Source organism: Amphibalanus amphitrite, unplaced genomic scaffold (assembly GCF_019059575.1).
Source record: "Amphibalanus amphitrite isolate SeventyFive unplaced genomic scaffold, NRLGWU_Aamphi_draft 000440F_arrow, whole genome shotgun sequence".
Classification (NCBI taxonomy): domain Eukaryota; kingdom Metazoa; phylum Arthropoda; class Thecostraca; order Balanomorpha; family Balanidae; genus Amphibalanus; species Amphibalanus amphitrite.
Window position 1 is genome coordinate 128,357 of NW_024881934.1, and position 25,087 is coordinate 153,443.

The 25,087-nt window shown below is 56.1% G+C and overlaps 1 protein-coding gene across 50 annotated transcripts in view; it reads right to left on the reverse strand.

Annotated features, from left to right (window-relative positions):
* The window catches only part of LOC122391490 (myosin heavy chain, muscle-like), an 84,110-nt gene that overhangs the window by 47,126 nt on the left and 11,897 nt on the right, over positions 1–25,087 (reverse strand). For 8 of the 50 annotated variants that reach the window (XM_043385481.1, XM_043385473.1, XM_043385471.1 and 5 more), the window contains 10 exons: positions 24,682–24,838; positions 24,188–24,215; positions 20,265–20,361; positions 17,636–17,728; positions 15,917–16,079; positions 12,179–12,282; positions 5,186–5,323; positions 3,335–3,454; positions 2,601–2,750; positions 1,396–1,566 (listed from right to left, as the gene is read on the reverse strand). In XM_043385481.1, the coding sequence (XP_043241416.1) occupies positions 1,396–1,566; positions 2,601–2,750; positions 3,335–3,454; positions 5,186–5,323; positions 12,179–12,282; positions 15,917–16,079; positions 17,636–17,728; positions 20,265–20,361; positions 24,188–24,215; positions 24,682–24,838 (1,221 nt within the window). Of the gene's footprint in view, positions 1–19; positions 191–1,395; positions 1,567–2,600; positions 2,751–3,334; positions 3,455–4,971; positions 5,110–5,185; positions 5,324–8,858; positions 8,963–12,178; positions 12,283–13,386; positions 13,491–15,916; positions 16,080–17,635; positions 17,729–20,264; positions 20,362–22,860; positions 22,961–24,187; positions 24,216–24,681; positions 24,839–25,087 lie in introns of all 50 variants that reach the window. The other 42 variants (XM_043385487.1, XM_043385493.1, XM_043385488.1 and 39 more) reach the window with 13 other exon arrangements.

Below are 25,087 nucleotides of genomic sequence, written 5' to 3' on the forward strand. Positions count from 1 at the left end.
AGGCCGGTACGTGCATCACCTTCTCCATGAGGTCGATGCACGCCTGCAGGTCCATGCCGAAGTCCATGAAGACCCAGTTGATGCCCTCCCGCTTGTACTCCTCCTGCTCCAGCACGAACATGTGGTGGTTGAAGAACTGCTGCAGCTTCTCGTTGGTGAAGTTGATGCACAGCTGTTCGAAGCCGTTGAACTGGAAACGAAGAGATGTGGGATGGGTGACGGCGCGGAGGACTGGCCGCAGCGACAAGGACACGAAGAGCTGGCACCAGGTGTGCTCCAGGTGAGGGCCTCGGGATGAGTGAACACCTGAAAGTCCTTGACAGAGGCTGCATGTGTGGCTGTGGGCACTGTGTCTGAGGCCAGCGACAGTGCACTGGAAGCTGCAGAAGAGTTGAGCTATAGAGTGAAAATCGCCCTCCGCAGAGCTTTCCGTGAGGTCTTCAGTAAAATCCTCCGAGCGCAGACTCCTGTGTATAACATTCGACAGTCTTTCACGCAGTCTTCTGCAGTCTTTTACTGAAATTTCTTGCCAGAGCCCCCTGCTTCAGTCTCGTGGTGAATGTCCATCTCATCAGCTATATCCAGGGCCATGTGAATCCACAGTGCAAGGAGACACTTATGCCTTCAGACAATAGGTCCTTTCAACGAATGTTAGCCTTTTTACAGGCAAACTTTAGACATTGGCGCTTCAGAAACGATTTCATTGCTTGAAATGCTCTTCCACGTGCGGACCACGTAAATCTCAGCTTGTCCTTCTTGTGCCTACATGTTGTGAAGCTTCATTCCAGAAGTCCCATTTATCTTCAGTGATATCAAACAGCGGCCACCGCCATCAGAAACTGACTGCACCCTCCACGCCTGCCACAGCGACTGTCGCCTAAGGGAGACACTGGTACAGAGTCGGTGCAAACTACCCGACTAAGCAGACTAAATGGTCTGAGCGAAATACGCAGCAGGGAGAGCTGGGAGGCACACAGGGGAGGCACACCGATAATGCAGGGAGACAAAGAGGCGCACGGGGAAGCCGGGAGCACGCGGGGAAGGCCGGGGAGGCACAGGCCCGGGGTTCTGTCGCGCTCAGACATGCTTGGAAGGACGCCAGTGGATAGGCCGGCGAGACACTGTCTGTAGCCGATAGTTCACCGCAGGCCTGTACACAGGAGTCTCAAAACATCGGCTTGAAGCCACGTGCAGGGCAAACTCGGTGGGGTGGGGTATTTTCGGCAGGGAGCACTCCAATCCGGGGTGACACGGGAAGTTGGGGAAACACCGGGGCCACTGGCGGAAATCCGGAGATGCCCGGACTGGGCTTGTTCGCTCAGAGCGCAGCCCGGGGAGGCCTGCAGCGCGCGCGCGCGCCACACTCTGGTCGCTATGGGACATGTCCGGGAGTACCTTCTCCATCAGCTCAATGCACGCCTGCAGGTCCATGCCGAAGTCCATGAAGACCCAATCGATGCCCTCCCGCTTGTACTCCTCCTGCTCCAGCACGAACATGTGGTGGTTGAAGAACTGCTGCAGCTTCTCGTTGGTGAAGTTGATGCACAGCTGTTCGAAGCCGTTGAACTGATAATAGAGGTCAAACGTCACTGGGACTGAAGCGTCTGTTTGGAAAGGTTTGTTAAAGGACTGCCTGTAAACCGTTTTTGTGATTAAAGAAAAAAATGGTTCACGTTATTTTTAGATCAAATGACCATGTGAGTGGGCAGAATCGCATACCTTCTTCTACCAAACCCAAGTTTCTGGGAACGGAATATTATATTATTCATCATTGAAGCACGTCAAGTACCTATTTGATATTTATGTTTTCATCATGATGATTGCAAGGCTCATAAACGAGATAAAGGTAGCCAAACATACATCTAGGGTAAATTGATTGCCACGGTCAATATAAGTTTTGATTTGTCGTAGTCGGTGGGGATGACGTGACGTGTGTCGTATCATCGTATGTTCGGTGTATGGGCTGCTTTGTGTCCTCAGGTGTTCAGCGGCGCCTGACGTGACGTGTGTCGTATGTTCGGTGTATGGACTGCTTTGTGTCCTCAGGTGTTCAGCGGCGCCCTGACGTGACGTCGTGAGCTGTGCTCAAAGTAGCTGTGACGTCATAATGGCCGTGGACGCGCAGCGATTGGCTGTGCTGGACTGGTGCAGTGACTTGTGTTATTGCTGCCTTATTGAGGGCTGCCAAGTGAGAACTGCGTTTGTTATCGTTGAGAACCTGTAATATAGATGCATTGTACATCGACACAGAAACATTTCAAACGTATTTTATACGTTCCTTCACGTAACTAGCTTCGCATTTTCATCCCATGGACATGCATTTCAATAAAACGTGACTAATTAGAAAAAAAAATTCAATAAGAGTTCTCCCATGTTAAATCTTAAATATCCGATTATGCGGAACATTGCCGTAAAGTCAACTAATCAAGACGCAAAGCTGATGAGCGCACCGGCGCCACTGAGCTAAGTAAACTAAGTGTGCTGCACTTGGCCAGCTCTCGTTACTCAACCGTCGTGGCTAGCCTACGGGTAACTCGCGGCGAACTCGGGGCTAACTCTGCTAACTCGCGACTAAGTCGGCTCACTCTCGGCAAACTCACGTCGAAGATCTCGAAGCCGGCGATGTCGAGGACGCCAATGAAGCGGTGCCGCTTCTGCTTGGTGTCCAGGGTGAGGTTGACCTTCTTGACCAGCCACTTGAACATGCGGTCGTACATGGCCTTGGCCAGCGCGCCCACCGAGTAGTACACCTGCAGCGGCCGGTCAGGTCAGGTCAGGTCAGAACAGTGCACAGAAGCTCAGGTCAGCCGTCAGTTCAGCGCACTCAGAACAGTGCAGGGAAACTGAGGTCAGGTAAGTTCAAATCACATAATCACGTCGGAGAAAAGGTCAAGGCAGAACAAGGCAGGGCAGGGACGGGGCAGGACTGGCCAGGCCAGGACAGGCCAGGCCAGGAATGGGGCAGGACAGGCCAGGGCAGCGCAGCGCAGGGACGGGGCAGGACTGGCCAGGCCAGGCCAGGACAGGACAGGACAGGACAGGGCAGGACAGGGCCGAGTCAAACTTACATGGATATTGGATATGTCTGAACTGGCCGACACTGCAGCTCCAGCCGGCGCCGGCGCTGTTGCGGACCGGGATGCTGGCAGAAGACCCGACACTGAACTCGGTCTCACTGCTGGGTCCACAAAACGGGTCCCGAGCCCTGCGCAGCCAGCCTGGTCGCTGAGGTAGCTGACCCGCTCTCTAGTCTGAGGTGCATATCTGACCTCAGGTGCCTGCAGTCCCTGGTCTCTAGTCGGAGGTCACTAGTCCAATTCCAGAGGTCACTGACCTGGTCCTTGTTGCGGCCCTGGGTGACAAACTCGTTGCCGACCTTGATCTTGGGCTTCAACAGGTTCAGGTACAGCGTCGGACCGTCGACGCCGACCAGCTTGGCCACGCGCTCGCCCTCCTGCGGGTGACGTCACACGCGGTGTCAGCGGTCAGTGACGTCACACACGTTGGCGCGGGGCGCGCTAGTCTGGGCTGACTGACCGGGACCTCGCTGCGAGAACCGCCCCCCTGCGCGACAACAGCTGCGCGCCGTCACCTGGGCAAGGGTCGGGTGCGGGGTGCTGGGTCGGGTGCGGGGTGCCGGGTGGGTGCGCGGCCGGTGCCGGGTGGGTGCAGGCCGGGTGCTACGGTCCATCCGGTCCCGTGGTGGACGCTTCCAACAGGGTAACACACTACGGGGACACACGACGCCGGCTCCCAGTCAGCCGTGACGTCACTGGACAGAGAGGGTGACGTCACTGGACAGTGGGTGTGACGTCACTGGCCGGGACATGCCGACAGTCTGTGCCGCTCGACCCGGGTCGGGAGGGGGGGGGGGCATGCCTCCCACTGCGCAGAGATCTTACATACGAAGAGCTGCTGTTTGGCGAAAACATGATACCTACCCATGTGATCACGAAACGGGCGACCTGCCAAGAACTTCGCCTCATCAGTGTAACTTCTCTTCGTATGTTTAAAAGATCTCTACGAAGTTCAATGGGGAGAAACAGTGAAGTGGGCGATCCCAGTGGGGGCGACTCAGCCCAGTCCCAGGACAGAGCAGATCTGAGTGCTTTTCACCGACACATAGGGCACCAACCAAACACACATAGGTACACGCAGTCAGTCTGTGACTGGTGGCCCTGGTAGTGGACACCATTCAGTGAGCAGTAGAGTTAGACACTCCCAGAGTAGCTGGTAGCTGACACCCGCAAGCTTTGCTCCAAAAGCGGCAGACATGTCAGTACAAAACGCTACTGGAGAGAAGATAGGTACGTGCCAAGGTGTTAGTGTTAGGTCACAGCTGCTGTGTACGGCACTGCAGTGGGATGAACGGGAACAACGTGCAGTTGTCATTGTTACCCAGCAAAATTAACCAACTAGTAACGCTTCTTTTCAGCACATAGGCATTTCAGCATTTCAGCATTTCAGCATTTCAGCACATTTTCAGCACCTACATACATAATCGTCAAGCCGAACACTCTGGCCCCGAAAATGACGTTTTTTTTTTGTTGACAACAAATGAAATTGATGACTAGGTACAGTCCAGACTTTAAATAAATATTCGCGAAAAACTAATATCGATGGTTGAACCTATTGGTTGGTAGGCATAGGTAAGCATTAGGTACGGCAGATATAGGTAAAAGTTTTGAATTTGGTGCAAATTTTTCGGATTTATTTCCTTGAGGCTAGTAAGAGCTCAGCATTGCCAAACTCCGAGCAGTCAGCACATTACGCAGTCACTCAGAGCACATTACGCAGTCACGCGGAGCACATTACGCAGTGTGCAAATATCAGGCGATGAGGCGTAAAACCGGCACCCAGCCAGCCAGCAGCAGCGGCGCCATTGCTGAAAGGAAACCAAACAAGATGGCGGCGGCGTGTTACTGCGCGGGCCAGCCGCCAGGCAGCAGCAGCGTCGGCGCGGCGTCTTACTTCTGCGCCGTCCGCCTCGGCCTGCTCCTCGCGGCCCCTCTGTTTGAATTTCATCGTACCCAGATGCATCACAGCGGCCACGATCTTATAAATGTTCTCCTTCTCTTGCTGCGTGAAGCCGAGGATATCGAACGCCTCCTGTGGGCGCGGCGCGGCGCGGTCAGCGGGCGCGCGGCGGGGGCGCCGCCGGCCGGCGCGGCGGCCGCTCACTCACCTCCGTGCCCTCGGCCTCTGCCTGCTCCTCGCGCCCCTTCTGGCGGAACTTCATCTCGCCCAGGTGCATCACGGTGGCCGTGATCTTGTAGATGTTCATCTTCTCCTCGGCAGAGAAGTTGAGAATGTCGAAGGCCTCCTGCGGGTCAGCGGAAGCGGCGCGCGGCGCGGACCCCCCGGTGACAGCTCGCGGGCCCCAGCCGGACGGCAGATGCGCCCGAACGGCCGAGCAAACGCCCAAATGGCGACCACAAATACCCAGGTGGTACCTATAGAGACTGAGACCATAACACCGAGACAGGCGACGCTCGGGAAGGGAAAGAATGAAACTATACCGTAATAGCAAAAAAAAGCGACCCCATGAGAAATAATTCCAAAGGCGGTCAATAGACATCGAAATGAAAGGCATTGATGTTTTTAGTCCTTTTTATTACGTTCCTAAGCTCGCTAGGTACAGCCTCCATCTCACTGCGTGATAGGCATTCTTTTTTTACAATTCCGCTAATAACTCTAGGGATATGTTATCAGTCGATAAAAATCCATATGATAGAGGTGTGTCACGTTCCACTCTTTTGATTGGATCCATCATTAAATAAATTAAAAGGCAAGAATGGCAACAAGAAGTATAAGCTTTTTTAGGGAGGGGGGGGGGGCAATATAAACTTGCTTGTATTGTTGCTCAATCTAATGTAAGGAAATAAATCTAAGGTAAGAAAGGTAAGAAATCTAATGTCTTGTGTTATGATTTCCAATAAAATAGTAACCAATTTCATAGTCTCCGAGTCCGAGCTAGCCGGTGTAGCCGATCAGATCTACCACGCGGTGAGTTGAGGGCTGTTCTGTTCCTATATTCCTTTTGGCAAAAATAAAGCAAATTTAACCTTCGTCCCAGTGTGTGTGTGTGTGTGGGGGGGGGGGGGCATATGTTACCACTCTGTCGCGTTTTTTTTTCGTGTGAATAAAAACCGCGGCGCGTAGCTTTTTGTACATCAATTTTGGAAAATTTATAAATTTTTTATCCCAGGTCGTGTCAGGTCAGGTCACCAGGTCAAGTTAACTGACCAAACCTGAAAAAAGTTTGCAATCATGTCCAGCCAGCAGTGTTTGTCAGAAAGGTTTCAAACTTGGTGGATTGCATGATGTTATGGGCACCTTTAATTTGCATATCTCGGATTTTTTATATCCGTGACCTAAGGTCAGGCCAGTGGTGTGACCTTACCTTTATAAGGCAATGGAAAAAAGAATGCCTCTAGATCCGTGTGTACGCATAGGAACAGTCCAAATATTTCAGAATCACAATGATTTGGACCACCCGTGACGACCAGGGTGTCATTTTTGCTGATAGCCTCTAGAAAGGTCATCCGAGGTCATTTGAGGCTACAAACAGATTTTTGCCAATAACTCTCGATTGGAAAGAGATAGGACGCTAGGGATGGTCTCATTGTGTTTGTCTTGTTAAGACGCATCGAATGATATGCAACATGACCTTTTCCGGTCAGGTCATGAACTTGACCTGAGGTCAAATTTTAAAGTTGACCTTTCAAGTTCAAATTATAGTTTATTCGACGCGTCTGGGCGAGAGGAACACGATTCTGGCAATTGAAATATCGTGGCTTTTTAGTCAAAAGTTATTGTCGAAAACACTTTTCGTAAGAACAGCTATTTTTTGGAGTTTTTGCCCTCTGGAGGCTAAACCGTTGACTTGAGGTCAATTTAGATAATGACCTTCTCCAAAGAAGAGTTAAAAAGCTATCGGCTATCGATTGCTTTTCCATGCGTTTTTCTAGCTATCATAGTTCCTGAGATAAATGCATGTTTTCTGAAAAATATGACATTTGGCAAATTTTGACCATTGCTGACCTCCAGTGACCCCAATATTGCTCTAAGACGAAAAATGACCGAAATACTTTCAAACGTACGCATAGAGAGCTATCGACGGCTTTTTACCGCGTCTTTCTAGACCTCTTAGTTTTTTAGTTAGAGGTGGGTGGTAACATATGCCCCCCCCCCACTAGGGCGAAGTTGACTGAGACCGCCACTGGGGCGCGGGTTAAACAGACCGTAGGTTATAAGAGGAAGTGCAGCCTCTATTACCACCAATATGTGGAACTGCACAGTGGAGCTGTCGCACTGATCCCACAATTTCGGTAAGTGACGAGCCGGTAATTTAATCAGGCAGTGTCACTGTGTCGCCCGCTGGCTCCGGCTGGGCCCCGTGAGCTGAGGAACCCCAGCCGAGATGTGCAGCACACAACACACCACGCCAAATCACACTCAGTTTTATCGCGAGCAGAATGCAAAGTATGAGCTGTACGAAAGCAGAAATGAATTGTATGGAAATAGCTGACTTAAGTTCGACTTTACCGAGTATTCAACGTATGAAGCATATTTATACGAAGTGATAACTAATAAGTTTTCAAGACTTACGTTAAATTAAAGGTAAGAACATCACAGAGAGACAGACATATAGACAGACAGGGCGGTTCGGCTGGGGTTTTATGGGCGGGGTCTGGGGAGAGGGCGGGAGTCGCAGAGGCAGAGAGCGGAGCGCCAAAGCCAGGCCGAGAGAGAGAGAGAGAGAGAGAGAGAGAGAGAGAGAGAGAGAGAGAGAGAGAGAGAGAGAGAGAGAGAGAGAGAGAGAGAGAGCGCTTTGGCTGCTCCGTCGGCTGATGTCATTGGTGAGTGACTACACGTGTGTGTGTGTGTGTGATGGCCGAGACTGACACCGAGTGTCACTGGCTGTGTGTCACTGACGGTGTGTCACTGACTGTGTGTCGCTGACACTGGGTGTATCAGTTATCACTTCTGACACCAGGTGTGTCGCTGGCTGACACGGGTCTTGTCAGGGTGACGTGTGGTGTGACTGGCCTTATATTTTATTTATTTCATGGGGGCATATTTTACCACGGCTTAAAATCGAAACACTTCAATGACCTGGAGGCATTGAAAAATTCAATTTCTGAATATCATGTGATAACCTTAGATACCTTTGCTTCGTTGCTTCGAAAATACGAAATTTGAAATACGTAGGCACCTATACCTACCTGTAGGTATCTTGGCTGTACCTACTTCTGAAAATTATTTTCTTCATAGATTCAAACAATTGAAGTACATAAACCTGTATAATGTATTTAGCTACGTCGTACATTCATTGGATTGGGTAGGTACGCCAAGCCTATGCATTTTTTGTTTTATATCGTTTGACAAAATGGCCATCGGGATAACCCAATGAGTGACAGACAATATCTGAAGCGATTTTTTATTCAAAACGACTGGTGCCTAAAGTTGGTGACAAGCTAACTACCGCATCCCCAGGGTTCCATATCTACAATACCACTTCTGAATAAGACCATATTTTTCACCACCAGTTCGGCCCTTTCCACAGAAAATACAAGTACTTTTTATACATAATAATGAGTACTGGCCGCTAAGCGATATACGCATACGACATTGAGGCCAATCATCTTAAAATCTCGCCCCGCCCACAGCCTCTGCGTGCACCGTTCAACCGACGCGCTGTTAGAGTTACTGGCCCACCACTATGGGTGTGGCATTGTGATGAGTACCCTGTTGGATTCACTGGCCCACCACTATGGGTGTGCTGGGTAAATAGTAAATACCCTGTTGGATTCACTGGCCCACCACTAAGGGCGCGATAGGTACTCGGTACTCACGTCGCACTCCAGCATCATCTCGCCGTCATCGACACCCGGTATGGTGGTCTTGCCCTGCGAGACGAACCGGTAGGCGCGAATCCCCTGGGTGAGCAGCAGCCGCTCTGCGTGCAGTGACGTCACACTGACGTCACATCGGACCCGGTCCCGGGCCGGTCCGTGGGGAGGGGGAGGGGGAGGAGCGGCCACTGCAGCTGCACGTTTCGATGTGTGAGGCTGTGTTTTCAAGTTCTATTGATAGCCCACTAAATTGTTTGATTACGTTATTGCAATTTTCCGTAAATAAAAAAACAAGTTTTTATCGTCTCAGGAACAGAAACGTGCAACTCCAGCGTCAGCCAAATCACACCATTCGAGCTACTACGTAAACACATTCAAAGAAGTAAAAAGAGCGGGGTCACACACAGGTCAGAGGCCACACAGGGCGGTCGGAGGGTGCAGCGGCCGGCAGTCGGGCGCCGTGTCGGTGACACGGTAATGGTGGGGGGGGGGGGGGGTCAGCACGGACACAGTCACCTGCTGGTGCTGGAAACATCGCTGGTATACCTTGCCTTGAAGATGCTACGGCAAACTAGTTTGATTTTGACTCCAAACTGTTGTGATTCTGGGCTTCAAAACCGAGCCAACAAAGGAGAATCAGGCGTATTATGTGGCCGACAAATGCTGTGTCCGTGTTTCAGCTGAAATGGACGGGCAGAGTCTGGGCGGTTCAATGCGGCTGCTCAGAGTGCCGCGGCGGACGCGGCCTGCACTGGTATACTGCGCCGCAGCACACCGGTGCTCGGCGGCGCAGTATCACAACTACCTCCCCGCAGATCGGAGTGGACTCGCCCGCCGCGGCCAATCACCGCAGAGCGCAGAGGGGGTCTCGGAGGGGGCGGTGGCGCCCGCGCTGGCGTCAGGGGCGTGCAGATCTGCGGGGAACAGACCGGCGGCCCGGCCCACTGCACAGCGGGGACAGCAGCGGCGGGTCCGGCTACAGGAAACGGGCGCACACGGCACACGCTACGGCGGGCACTGCAGGCCGCGGTCTGCGCGGGCGCCGGTCAGCGGCCGTCCGAACACACACACACACACACACACAGGGTGACGTCACTGGGCCTGCCTGTGACGTCACTGGGGCAGCTGGAGATCCGCTGTGGCGACTGACCGCTAACATCGGGTGCCGTGGACGGCAGCGAGACGCTGCGGAGTGCGACCGAGACTCAGCTGCCTACCGGGCGACCGAGACTCAGCTGCCTACCGGGCGACTGGGACTCAGCTGCCTACCGGGCGACCGAGACTCAGCTGCCTACCGGGCGACCGGGACTCAGCTGCCTACCGGGCGACTGGGACTCAGCTGCCTACCGGGCGATCGGGACTCAGCTGCCTAGTGCCTACCGGGCGACCGGAGCGCCGAGTCCGGACGCGGGAGAGGCGCCTGATACCCGCCTAGCGCCCTCCCCTGACCCGGACCCGGGGGACAGCTGGGGCGAGAGAGAGCGCGCGCGCACCGCACCGCCGCCCGACTGCGGCCGGCAGGTCGGCCTGAGAGTGAGGCAGAGTGGGTGACATTGGCTCAATGATATAATTCTCATTGTTTTTTTCGTCAGTGTTGCTGTGTGACAGGCTATGCTGTGCCACAGATAACAGTAGTACTCCTGTTATCTGTGGCTGTGCTAATACCGACCAACTGCTAAGAAAAACCGCTAACCTAGTCTGGCCTAAAATTAAATAGAGAGAGAGAAAATCATTAGAAGAGGTGCTGTCGCCTCACAAGTCTTGTCCCCAATTATTACGTACTGGTAGTGTCAGTTCAAATTTCATTTCTCAATCCTACTCATCCTAAGTGCAGTATTGTGATACTCACTATTGTAATTATTTTGAAGACTTCATTTAGAAGAGACGCTCTTTTGGCTGGCCAGCCGGCAATTTATGTATGGATGTAATTGTACAATGTAGATGGCTGGAGAGAGCCGATCATGCAGCTGAGTGACATGTGGGACTGACTGGGGGTTGGGCAGGTGGCTGGCGTCCCTGACGCTGTGACTCCGTGGAGGGGGGGGGGACCGGACACCCCCGGTACGGGGGGGGGGGCAGAACGGAGCAGTGTCCGGTCGGCGGGGTACGGCGGGGTGGAATGTTGACGGTACCGGTCAGGGTATGATGTCCGGTAATCGGTATGGGTATGATGTCCGGTATGGGTGGAATGTTGACGGTACCGGTCAGGGTATGATGTCCGGTATGGGTGGAATGTTGACGGTACCGGTCAGGGTATGATGTCCGGTATGGGTGGAATGTTGACGGTACCGGTCAGGGTATGATGTCCGGTAATCGGTATGGGTATGATGTCCGGTATGGGTGGAATGTTGACGGTACCGGTCAGGGTATGATGTCCGGTATGGGTGGAATGTTGACGGTACCGGTCAGGGTATGATGTCCGGTATGGGTGGAATGTTGACGGTACCGGTCAGGGTATGATGTCCGGTATGGGTGGGATGTTCACGGTACCGGTCAGGGTATGATGTCCGGTATGGGTGGGATGTTCACGGTACCGGTCAGGGTATGATGTCCGGTATGGGTGGGATGTTCACGGTACCGGTCAGGTAAGATGTCCGGTATGGGTGGGATGTTCACGGTACCGGTCAGGATATGATGTCCGGTATGGGTGGGATGTTGACGGTACCGGCCAGGGTATGATGTCCGGTATGGGTGGGATGTTGACGGTACCGGTCAGGGTATGATGTCCGGTATGGGTGGGATGTTGACGGTACCGGTCAGGGTATGATGCCCGGTATGGGTGGGATGTTGACGGTACCGGTCAGGGTATGATGTCCGGTATGGGTGGGATGGGGTACGGGTGGGTGGTTGGAAGTCGGTAGGATAGTCGCGCGTCTGTGGAGCAGGAGAACGGTATACGAGTATAGGGTATTTTCGGTAGATTGACAAATAGGGTCGGCCTTAGTAGGGGCTACAGTACCCACGGAAGGACGTTGTTTCCAGCAGATATGGGATATTTACGATAGGATACCTATGGTAACTGTTAGGTTTGAATCCTACACATCGATGGTCTTACGTTGCTGAGGTAGGGAGGGATATGTCTGGTATGCGGTAGGGCAGGACCTCAAAGAGGGTCGTGATGTAGGGGTAGGGTAGGGTAGGGTAGAGAAGGGTAGGGTAGGGTAGGGTAGGGTAGGGTAGGGTAGGGTAGGGTAGGGTAGGGTAGGGTAGGGTAGGGTAGGGTAGGGTAGGGTAGCGTAGGGTAGGGTAGGGTAGGGTAGGGTAGGGTAGGGTATTTCTGATATAAGGTATGGGGGAGCCCCGCAGAGGGTCGGTCTTACGTCGGTGAGCAGCAATTCCTCGCCGTCGTCCACGTTCGGGATGGTCGTTTTGCCCTGCGACACGTAGTGGTAATCCTTTATGTCGTTGCTGAGGAACAGCTTGTCTGTCGAACAGGACCACACGCGGCGTTACCATGGCGATCTGTCGACGGACGGCCGCTGCCATAGCAACCGGCGGCGGCAGGGCAGCAGCGGCGGTGGATACGGTGTTACTGTGGGGCTGAGGAGCTGGATAGTGGATAGTGCCACAGCAGCGGCTGGTAGTGCCACAGCAGCGGCGGATAGTGCCACAGCAGCGGCGGATAGTCCACAGCAGCGGCGGATGGTGCCACAGCAGCGGCGGATAGTGCCACAGCAGCGGCGGATAGTGCCACAGCAGCGGCGGATAGTGCCACAGCAGCGGCGGATAGTGCCACAGCAGCGGCGGATGGTGCCACAGCAGCGGCGGATGGTGCCACAGCAGCGGCGGATAGTGCCATAGCAGCGGCGGATGGTGCCACAGCAGCGGCGGATGGTGCCACAGCAGCGGCGGATAGTGCCACAGCAGCGGCGGATAGTGTCACAGCAGCGGCGGATAGTGCCACAGCAGCGGCGGCGGATAACTGGTGCCGCTGCTGCGGCGGCGAAGCTGTAACGCTGTGGGGTAATAAGGTGTGGCTGTCCGACAGACAGATAAATGACTTCGTGTTGTGTCCATTCTTTTTCGGTTTTGTTGTGCCTTTTGTCCTTTGAACAATGACATAAATAAGCATTGGTGAAGTTTTGAACATTGTGTGAATTGTTTTCCATAGCAAATTTTGTTTAAATACACATTTTAGATAATAGCTTAATACGACCAAATACCTCAATCAGTCAATTTTTCCAAGCCGAATAAGGTCAGAACCAGGAATAAATTATTTTCGCGCAACTCTGCTTGGCTTACATTTCTGGAGCCTTTGCAGATTTGTAACTGTTTTCTGTGGGCGGAAGTCAGCCGCCTGTGTATTTGATTGCTGCTGTTTGCGAGTTTCGTTTTCCCGCGCTGTTTCGTTTGTTTCCGTGCTGGTTCGTTTGTTTCCGTAGGTGAATGGCTGTGAGAGGCACACAGAGAGAGGCAGCGGCGGCCGGCGGTTCCCGTTAGCTGGCGCACACGCAGTCAGCGCCGGCAGCGCCGGCAGCTGGCGGCCGGCGCGGCTGTAAGAGGCTGTAACGCTCAGCGTGCCACTCACATCGGTGGCCTCCATCTCTTCCTTATCGTCCACACCGGGGATGGTCGTCTTGCCCTGGCTGACAAAGTGGTAATCCCGCACCGAGCCGGAGAGCAGCAGCTTATCTACGCGGTCAACGGGCCACGTTAGAGGTGGGCCGAGAAACGCCACTCAGCGTACCGGCACTCCGAGTAACGCCACTCAGAGTACCGGCACTCAGGGAGCCGGTACTCACAGGTGGGCCGAGCCAGCCCAGGGGACAGAGTACCGAAACTGAGGGGTGGGCAGAGTACCGGAACTCAGGGGAGCAGAGTACCCGAACTCAGAGGTGGGCACAGTACCGAACTCAGGGGGGCAAAGTAACGGGACTCGAAGGGACTTTGCATGCTTTGCTAAAATAAACATTTTAGCTTGTGCTATAGTTGAGCTAATTTTATTGGTCTTCGAACGCTCTGGGAATACAACTAGTTTTCTTCAAAATAAATGACATTTCTTAAAGTGAATCAAGACTACCAGGCTTAAGATAAATGCCTAATTATGAATGGAACTAGCTGTCAATAATAGCCGTTTTCACGACGGGCTATCCGACGAGTGCACCTAATTTGACCAAATCTGCATCTAATCTCTTTTACAGCAAATATCTTTATTTTATGAATTTATTTCAGTGTTTTAATCAATGATGCTCTCTGATAATATAACAAAGCAGGCATATAAGCAATTAGTGCAACCCTAGCTGATAGCTGCTAAGAGACACACTGGACCTGATTTGACCAACTCTGTACCTAATCTGCACCAGATGTGCACCAAATGTGTACCAGATGGCCGTCGTGAAAACGGCTAATATCAGACAATTTGATAAGATGCTGTGTTGACCGTGTTCGGAGCGCCCATGATAAGGTTGCGCCGATTAGAAGGCTGTCGGCCTGGGCCACTGTCGGACCCAGTCGGAGCCGGCCGGGGCCACTGTCGGACCCAGTCGGAGCCGGGGCCACTGTCGGACCCAGTCGGAGCCGGCCGGGGCCACTGTCGGACCCAGTCGGAGCCGGCCGGGGCGACTGCCGGACCCAGTCGGAGCCGGCCGGGGCCACTGTCGGCCCCAGTCGGAGCCGGCCGGGGCCACTGTCGGCCCCAGTCGGAGCCGGCCGGGGCCACTGTCGGACCCAGTCGGAGCCGGCCGGGGCCACTGTCGGACCCAGTCGGAGCCGGCCGGGGCGACTGTCGGACCCGGTCGGAGCCGGCCTGGGCCACTGTCCGACCCAGTCGGAGCCGGCCGGACCCAGTCGGAGCCGGCCGGGGCCACTGTCGGACTCAGTCGGAGCCGGCCGGGGCCACTGTCGGACCCGGTCGGAGCCGGCCGGGGCCACTGTCGGACCCGGTCGGACCCAGTCGGAGCCGGCCGGACCCAGTCGGAGCCGGCCGCGGCCACTGTCGGACCCAGTCGGAGCCGGCCGGGGCCACTGTCCGACCTAGTCGGAGCCGGCCGGGGCCACTGTCGGACCCAGTCGGAGCCGGCCGGACCCAGTCGGAGCCGGCCGGACCCAGTCGGAGCCGGCCGGGGCCACTGTCGGACCCAGTCGGAGCCGGCCGGGGCCACTGTCGGACCCGGTCGGAGCCGTCCGGGGCCACTGTCGGACCCGGTCGGACCCAGTCGGAACCGGCCGGACCCAGTCGGAGCCGGCCGGACCCAGTCGGGGCCGGCCGGGGCCACTGTCGGACCCAGTCGGAGCCGGCCGGGGCCTGCCGGACCCAGTCGGAGCCAGTCGGAGCGACTGTCGGACCCAGTCGGAGCCGGCCGGGGCCACTGTCGGACCCAGTCGGAGCCGGCCGGGGCGACTGTCGGACCCAGTTGGAGCCGGCCGGGGCGACTGCCGGACCCAGTCGGAGCCGGCCGGGGCCACTGTCGGACCCAGTCGGAGCCGGCCGGGGCGACTGTCGGACCCAGTTGGAGCCGGCCGGGGCGACTGTCGGCCCACTGTTCGCTAATCTGCTGTCAATGGCCGACAGCGAACGGAGCGGAGAATCACCGAACGGAATCACAACGGTGAGTCAGCGGATCAATCAGTGAATCGCGGCAGAAAACATCGAATCAGTTAATCAGCTCCGGCCTCGACCTGCTGAGAAACCTGCCAAAGGCGGATCGTAGACCGCTGATTGGTTGGCAGGTGCTAACACACGGTAAACAGCTGAACACGGACGGTCACTTTGACCGCTGATTGGCGGCGGTGTGTGGACAGGTGCTCAGACACGGAGATTAGGGAACACGGACACAGACAGCGTAAGCGGTCTGCGGGCTCCGGCGGCGACTGACCTGGAACCAGACGTACCCACGTGTAGAGAATGGACTGACGAATAACACAACGTAGATACAACCAATTTACCTCCCAATTCGTGTTTGTAAGTTTCTGACCCAAACAAGGATGTCAGCTGCTTCTTTAACATGTAACCCCCCCCCCCACAAAGGAGCCCAAATATACGATTATGTTCTGTTATGGGACCCTCCCCCTGCCCCGCCGCCCGGCGGGATTCGATCCCGCGCCTGCCGCACACTGACCTTTGAGTCCCTTGACAGCGCCGGACATGAGCTGGTAGAACATGTGGTAGGAGCGCTCCAGCGGCTGCTGCGAGATGACGCGCGCTTTCTCCAGCAGGTAGGTCTCGATGTCGGCGCCGGCCAGCTTGCCGGCCGGCCCGAAGTGGATCCGGATGAATTTACCCTGTCGGCGGCACAAAAATGGATAAATTTACCCTGTCGGCGGCACAAAAATGGACTAACACTTATAGACCTATGGCATTGCAAGTTATGCATGGCTTTGGTATCCCTAAAATTAGCCACTAAAGCTCCATCGATAGCTGTCAGAAAGTGACGACTGATGCCTGCCGGCGACACAGAAGTACCAGGATCCGGATAAACCCTCGCATGTGTAGGAGGTCGGGGGTCGGATGGACCCCCCATGGTTTTTCACGAATAACTCGCGTAAAAAGCGGCCGATCGCGACGAAACTTTCATTACCCTCGCATTGATCATTTTTACACCTACCCTGAAAATTTCATGACCCTGACCCCAATGACTTTTGACCTGTGACCTCTTTTCCGTGACCATGTTTGGCCGAAATCGCGATTCGGCGTATGTCGGCTCGCATTAGCTGCGCTTTTGCAAGCTTTTCGTGGTTTCAAACGTTCAAACATGTGATTTGATGTTGCTCCCATGCATCAGGGTGGATTTCAAGGTCACCTAAAGGTCAGGTCAGGTCATCGACCACTGTTGACCTCGGTTCACTTTTTCGAGTTTTACATGCTTCTAGGCAAGTTTTTGGAGCTGAATTCGAATTTACCAACCATTTGAACATTTACGAAGTATGTAGTTTTGGTGCCTTCGTAACATGTTACGAAGCTGTCAGAGGCGGTTGACACGTATTACGAATACCCGTCACGACCCCTTCCGGTTGACCTGACCTGACCTGACCTGACCCGACCTGGTCTAAACGCTTAACGACATCATATATGATCAAAACTTACACGACATTCGTGATCAGCACCCCGAAAAACCCCTTAGCAGCCACACTTTACGGCTTTCTAACAGGTCCCGATTTTCCCGATTTTTGGATCATTGACCTGACCTGGAAGGTCAACCAATGACCCAGGACCTTAAAATTGGGTATCATCGGCTTCCTCTCGTCACGGGCAACACGCTCGTTTTTTTCCACGAAGCTCTAGCTCAATCAGGGGCCAAACGGCAAGGGGGTCCAACCGACCCCCCCCCCCCTACACATAAGAAGCTGGCAAACACCGCACACATGCGAGGGTAAATATATATGCGAGGGTGTATACCCTACCGACGACACAGACATGGAACTGGATGAACTTGCCCCGTTAGTGACAGCGTAATGGATCCGGGTAAATTTACCCCCTAAAAGAATCAGGATAATATTACCCTGCCGGCAACACGAAAATGGATCCAGCTAAAGATACCCTGCTGATAGAATCCAGATGCGGCCGCGGAACAGCTGGGATTCTGTAAATTTGCATTAGAGGCAACGGTGGGATTTTGTGAAAGATATTGCAAATACACCCTGGCGGAAGCGATGGGAGAGCTGTTATTTACAAATTTACCCAACACAAAATAAACAAAAGTAACGATCTAGTGGCTGCCAGTCTGCATATGGCTACCGCCACGTTGTGTGAGGCTGCCGACATATTGGATGAGGCTGCCGTCATGTTTGATATGGCGGCCGCCATGTCGGGTGAGGCCGCCGCCACGCTGATAACTCACGAAGCGGGACGAGTTGTCGTTTCGCACGGTCTTGGCGTTGCCGAAGGCCTCCAGCACGGGGTTGGTCTGGACGACCTGGTCCTCCAGGTTACCCTGGTAACGAGGGCACACAAAGGTCACACAGAGGTCACAGGAATGTCCCAAGGTCACGTGAAGAATAGACTGGTATGACTGGTATATCTACCTCAATATATATATATATATATATATATATATATATATATATATATATATATATATATATATATATATATATATATATATATATATATATATATATATATATATATATATATATATATATATATATATATAATACACTTTTAAGCAAACTCAAAAACTATACCGTTTTTTTTAAAGTGTGGCACTTATCCTAAAAGGATCTGACTCTGACGTGATGCGCGTAAAATACCGTGTACAGACTACCAATTCACATTATTCAGTGGTTAATGTCATGCACCGTGCACTTAGTAAACATTGGGGCTAATCTTAAGTAAATGCTTGTTATTGTTATCCCGTATCCGGGCTCGTTGACTTAAAGATCACATTTTCGTCTGTAATTATAAGCACCTTTCGCTGATGACTAAAGACTAAAGAGGCTTGGCACGCCATTTCTATTTCATTTTAAGGCAAGCTTTTTGGGTATTTATTGGGTGGCAGAGTTTAATAAGGCAGTAATATTCTCAGCATCCTTATTTAATTAAAAGGCCCAATATCCGTATCATGCTGAATTAATAGTACGGAGTCGAGTCCCGCGACATTGACACAGGCGCGGGAACCGGGGGGGGGGGGGGGGGAGCAGTCGGCGCAGCCTGCCCCTGCAACTCGGGGGCCGCTGGGGCGCTGCCCACACGACTTTGCATAGGGCCAGGAACCGTCAGGACAGCTTGTTCTCCCCAAATTAGGGGTTGAAAACTAAATGAGAGAAAACGTTAAAAAAACTCTTTCCCTGGCTCGACAGCTCATGTGGCAGACTTTAACTTTTATTCCAGGCTACAAAAGGGTAGTTCCTTGACTCAGCTGAGATGGAATGCCTTACTTTTTTGCAAACTGTGTTCATTTTGTTCCTTTCGAGGAAACGGCCAAGGGGAGAAAAATAAGTGGCCTAACACCGGTGAGAAAACTGTATTTAGGGTTCCGGGAAGTATCAGATGTGCCACCCCCCCCCCCCCCTGAGAGTAGTTCCCTCGCCACTGGACATTGGCGTCGCCAGTGCCACATGGCCGTTATGAATGCCCCTCTGCAGAGGCTGGACTGGGGTGAAAGTTCGGGTCATTTCGCCGGCACACAGCCGAGTACAGCAACTCCTAGCGCCGGAGTACCGCCAGTGCGCCGTGAAGACTCCATGTAGTGTATGCAGCCGGGGTACATACATGTAAGCCAGTGGGGGTGTAATTAGTTTACTCCGACCTATTGGAAGGTGCATCGGACGAAGGGGGAGCGCGCTGTCAGAGACGCGCTTGACAAACACTCAGGGGAGGGGTAAACACGCTCGGGGGCGGGGTAATCACGCTCGGGGGCGGGGTAATCACGCTCGGGGGCGGGGCCAGCCAGCCGCACAGGGCGGTGGTGGGGGATCCAGCGAGTCCCCCCTGGGGCAGGCGCCGTCTGAGGGCCGCTGGGTGGCGTGCAGAGGGCGCACTAGGTCACACAGCTGGCGCCGTCTGAGGGCCGCTGGGTGGCGTGCAGAGGGCGCACAAGGTCACACAGGGCGCCGTCTGAGGGCCGCTGGGTGGCGTGCAGAGGGCGCACAAGGTCACACAGGGCGCCGTCTGAGGGTTGCTGGGTGGCGTGCAGAGGGCGCACTAGGTCACACAGCTGGCGCCGTCTGAGGGCCGCTGGGTGGCGTGCAGAGGGCGCGCTAGGTCACACAGGGCGCCGTCTGAGGGCCGCTGGGTGGCGTGCAGAGGGCGCACTAGGTCACACAGGGCGCCGTCTGAGGGCCGCTGGGTGGCGTGCAGAGGGCGCACAAGGTCACACAGGGCGCCGTCTGAGGGCCGCTGGGTGGCGTGCAGAGGGCGCACTAGGTCACACAGGGCGCCGTCTGAGGGCCGCTGGGTGGCGTGCAGAGGGCGCACTAGGTCACACAGGGCGCCGTCTGAGGGCCGCTGGGTGGCGTGCAGAGGGCGCACTAGGTCACACAGGGCGCCGTCTGAGGGTTGCTGGGTGGCGTGCAGAGGGCGCACTAGGTCACACACGGGCGCCGTCTGAGGGCCGCTGGGTGGCGTGCAGAGGGCGCGCTAGGTCACACAGGGCGCCGTCTGAGGGCCGCTGGGTGGCGTGCAGAGGGCGCACTAGGTCACACAGCTGGCGCCGTCTGAGGGCCGCTGGGTGGCGTGCAGAGGGCGCACTAGGTCACACAGGGCGCCGTCTGAGGGCCGCTGGGTGGCGTGCAGAGGGCGCACTAGGTCACACACGGGACGCACGGCGACGGGTCTGCCCGATGCTACAAGCACCTCAGAAGACAGCTAGAAAGGGTGAAACAAAATAACAGAGCTGTGAACACAGCTGCAGCTGCAAGGTTCAGGGACACAAATTAGAGAGGGACAGCGGCTCCCGCCGGCCGGTCTGCGGCTGCACTGAGAAACAGTAGTTCACACGACAGCCGCCAGGGCGGCGGCACGGTCACCTTGCCATCTTCCTTCTTTTTGCCCGAGGCGCCGACATTTGCGAAGTAGGCGATGACCTTTTTGGTGTTCTCCGTCTTTCCTGCTCCGGACTCGCCGCTGTAGGGAGGAGCGGGCCGTCAGGGGGCGACGGGCCGTCAGGGGACGACGGGCCGTCAGGGGACGTCCGACGGGCCGTCAGGGAGAGAGAGAGAACACGGGCCGTCAGGGGGCGACGGGCCGTCAGGGGGCGACGGACCGTCAGGGGACGACGGGCCGTCAGGGGACGTCCGACGGGCCGTCAGGGAGAGAGAGAGAACACGGTCAGGGGACGACGGGCCGTCAGGGGACGACGGGCCGTCAGAAAGAGAGAGAGAACACAGGGGACGACGGGCCGTCAGGGACCGGCCAGTCGCCGTCAGGGAGCGGACCGAGAGAGAGAGAGAGAGAGAGAGAGAGAGAGAGAGAGAGAGAGAGAGAGAGAGAGAGAGAGAGAGAGAGAGAGAGAGAGAGAGAGAGAGAGAGAGAGAGAGAGAGAGAGAGAGAGAGAGAGAGAGAGAGAGAGAGAGAGAGAGAGAGAGAGAGAGAGAGAGAGAGAGAGAGAGAGAGAGAGAGAGAGAGAGAGAGAGATCACGGGCCGTCAGGTGAGGAGGGGCCGTCAGGGGACGACGGGCCGTCAGGGGAGGAGGGGCCGTCAGGGGACGACGGGCCGTCAGGGGAGGAGGGGCCGTCAGGGAGAGAGCACGGGGCCGTCGGGGAGAGAGCATGGGGCCGTCAGGGGAGAGCGGTCAGTGGACAGGGACGACCGTTGGGGAGAGCGGTCAGTGGACAGGGACGACCGTTTGGGGAGAAGGAGCCTGCCGGGGAAAAGTGTCGTTTGATCCGAAGGAGCCTTCAGGGGGAGGGAGAGTGAGGGTGCGATCTCGCATCCCTCAGAAGGTGCGAGGGCCGCCCATCTGCTGCAGTTGATGGCGGCCATCACTCAGAAGGTGCGAGGGCCACCCATCTGCTGCAGGGGAGAAGGTCGCCGCTGGGACGGTCGGCTGTGGCCGCCATGGTCTGCCCATCGTCAGGGATGAGCTCCTTCCGTCGAGGGCACCCGCCGCTGCTGAGGGAGTGGGGAGCCGAGACTGGACAAGTTAGCTGTCAGCGGCGGCGAGTCAATGAGCCAGCCACGGCAGGGTCTGGTGGCGGTGGCGGGAGCCCGGGTCTGGTGGCGAGTGCCCGGGTCTGGTGGCGGTGGCGGGAGCCCGGGTCCGGTGGAGGGTGCCCGGGTCTGGTGGCGGGTGCCCGGGCCTGGCGGTGGCGGGTGCCCGGGGCCGGGTCTGGTGGCGGGTGCCCGGGTCTGGTGGCGGTGGCGGGTGCCCGGGTCTGGTGGCGGGTGCCCGGGTCTGGTGGCGGTGGCCCGGGTCTGGTGGTGGAGGGGCCGACCAGGGTCTGGTGGCGGTGGCGGGGGCCCGGGTCTGGTGGCGGTGGGTGCCCGGGTCTGGTGCAGCGGTGGCGGGAGCCCGGGTCTGGTGGCGGTGGCGGGTGCCCGGGTCTGGTGGCGGGTGCCCAAGTCTGGTGGCGGTGGCGGGAGCCCGGGTCTGGTGGCGGGCGCCCGGGGCCGGGTCTGGTGGCGGTGGCGAGTGCCCGGGTCTGGTGGCGGGTGCCCGGGTCTGGTGGCGGTGGCGGGTGCCCGGGTCTAGTGGCGGGTGCCCAAGTCTGGTGGCGGGTGCCCGGGTCTGGTGGTGGGTGCCCGGGTCTGGTGGTGGAGGGGCCGACCAGGGTCTGGTGGCGGTGGCGGGTGCCCGGGGCCGGGTCTGGTGGCGGTGGCGCTCTCGGCGGGCTGTAGAGACGTCACGCACAGCGCCGTCCACCGGGCGCTGACGGGGCTGACGGGGCTGACGGGGCTGACGGGGCTGACGGGGCTGACGGGGCTGACGGGGCTGACGGGGCTGACGGGGCTGACGGGGCTGACGGGGCTGACGGGGCTGACGGGGCTGACGGGGCTGACGGGGCTGACGGGGCTGACGGGGCTGACGGGGCTGACGGCGCTGACGGGGCTGACGGGGCTGACGGCGCTGACGGCGCTGACGGGGCTGACGGGGCTGACGGCGCTGACGGGGCTGACGGCGCTGACGGGGCTGACGGCGCTGACGGCGCTGACGGCGCTGACCGCCGGGTCACCCATTCCGCCCGCGGGGCGCGGGCTGTGGCGCAGTAACAGCGTGGACCTCCGTCCGTAGGGTCACGGGGATATCCGTCATAGGGGCTGCTGAGATTCTGCTGGCCCTGTGAGCGCTGCTCTTGGTCGTTTCTCCTGCTTGCAGTCGGCAGTGTATCGCCCAGCGGGGGAATGGAACGGTCTCCCGTGAGGTGGGCCGGCTCGGGTCGGAGGACGGAGTGCGGGCGACGGTACTGTAAAGGATCCATATTTTTAGCGGGACGGGAGAAAGGCCGCGTTACTGCCGTTTACGCGCTCCGCTATTGCCGTTCGCGCGCTGCTTTATTTCCGCCATGCGCCTGCGCCCCGTTAGCGTCGCGTCAGCTGGCTAGTTCCGCCCCGTTAGCGTCGCGTCATAAGGCTAAGTTCCGGCGTCAGCTGGTTTGGCGGCCATTTTGTTTGGAGAGACTCACACCGCAGGCAAACTGCTGTTTGAAGCCGGACGGCGCAATCCGCGCAAAGTACATGATGACCTTCTTGGTGTTTTCCGTCTTCCCGGCCCCGGACTCCCCGCTGTCGGAACCAGTGATTACGTCATAGTGACGTCATTTGGGGACATCGCGGCTCAGCGGATGGATGCCAGTGAATAACGGTAGAAGAACAAAAATAGGCATGAAAAGTGTGTAGTTTGCAACAAAATGTGATCTCCCACAATACCTACATGACGTTTTAACCCTCGCCGGACCTATTGGTTTTCTACACACGCGCCGGCCGAGGGGGGGGGGGCTTTCCCGACTCGCTAGCTCAATTTGATCGGGAGTTATTGACGAAAAACTAATATCATCTTGACGCAGGGTCAACATTGCAAAAGTGACGCATCTTACCTTGCAAGGAGTGCATCAAATTACGGTTCTGTGTGCTTGAGATAGGTGGAGATCGTTCCCAGCACCAGAATAGCAGTTTCTATTTTTCCCCATTGACTTATAATGGTGAGGTCACGAAAATGACCTGACCATATATGACCTTTACGAAGAATCCGAGATATACAGGCTGTGAGACTCGTAATGGATACTAGAGCTCCTCTGGCAGTGAGGGCGTTGCGAAGTTGCGACATCTGAAGACCGTGCAGAGGTTCACTTATGACGTCATAGGTCAGTGACCTGACCTGACCCGAAAATGCAATTGGTGTCAAAATATCCGACTTGAATCAAAAGTCAGGTTCAGGTATGCCAAGTTGCAGCTCTCTATCGCCAGCGTGTTCGGAGCTATGGCGAAAAAAAAACTTATGGGGTGGAGGCAACCGCCCCCCCCCCTCGGCCGGCGAGGATTAATTTAAGTCTTCTTCTAGGCTAAGGTCGTGCTTGTGGAAAAGGGTACACGCACATAATTCAAGTGATATTGTATAACATCGAGGCTAGGACGAATCGACACGTTATTGAACAGAAAAACGCAATGCTAAGGAATTGTGTTTATCAATTTCAAACAACCTGCGGTTATGAAGAATAACTTTCCGCAAAGGATGCCAATGATACAACTATGATAGGATAACTTGCCTGTTTTAGAGAATTTATCAGTCTGTTAATTGTAAAAGCAATGAATCTGAAATAACAATAGATATGTATGATGTCTAGGATCAGACTTTCGGGACAGATATTTGCTGAAAAAATGTTTTCTCGATGTGCCTCGTCGCCATTGGTGTCCAATGGACAGGGTGCACTGCCCGGCCGCGTCTGCACTGCTATATCTGCCGCGCACTGGACCGTGTCCGCTGCTCGCCAGGCGCCCCGGCCAGTTACTCACGTGATCAGCATCGACTGGTTCTCCGAGTCTGAAACCAGAGAGCTCCGTCAGTGGCGAGTTAACGCTGCGCCGCCAGTGTAAACACACCAACACCCCGCTCACCGCCAGTCTGCGCCGGCCGCCCACAGGTGGCAGCAGCGGCGCGGCGGCCCAATATAGCCGCGGGGCCTGGATTCCAGGCGGCCCGAGGGCGCGCCGAAAATAGCGCGCGGAAAGTGATCTGGCGGACTGGATCCTGGCGGGCCGGCGCAGCTGGAACGGCTCCGGGGCGCCAGTGAAACGCGGCGAACAGACTTGGAGTAAGGCCCGGCCTGCCAGCTGAAGAAAGGACCGCGCCGACCAACAATACCGAGCATGGCGTGATCATCCGATGGTTCCCTGTCACGTCATACCCTGCAGTACCCCCAGTGACGTCACTCACTGCTTATCATGTCCTTGTGACAGTACCCGTGCGTGGCGTCACTACCCTCCAGCACCCCAGTGACATCACTCACTGTTCATCATGTCCGTGTAGGCGCCGTCCGAGATGGCGAAGATGTGCGGCGGCACCTCGTTGCGCCTCTTGCCCTTGTAGATGGCGATGGCTCGGTTGGTGTAGATCGGGAACCGCTTGTACGGATTGATGGCCACGCAGAACAGACCCGAATACGTCTGAAACGGCGCACCGGGTCAGGGCACCGGGTCAGGTCACCGGGCCAGGTCACCGGGTCAGGTCACCGGGTCAGGTCACCGGGTCAGGGCACCGGGTCAGCGCACCGGGTCAGGTCACCTGGTTAGTGCACCGGGTCAGGTCATCTGGTCAGGTCACTGGGTCAGGTCACCGGGTCAGGTCAGGTCACCGGGTCAGGTCATCGGGTCAGGTCACTGGGTCAGGTCACCGGGTCAGAGGTCAGCAGGGAG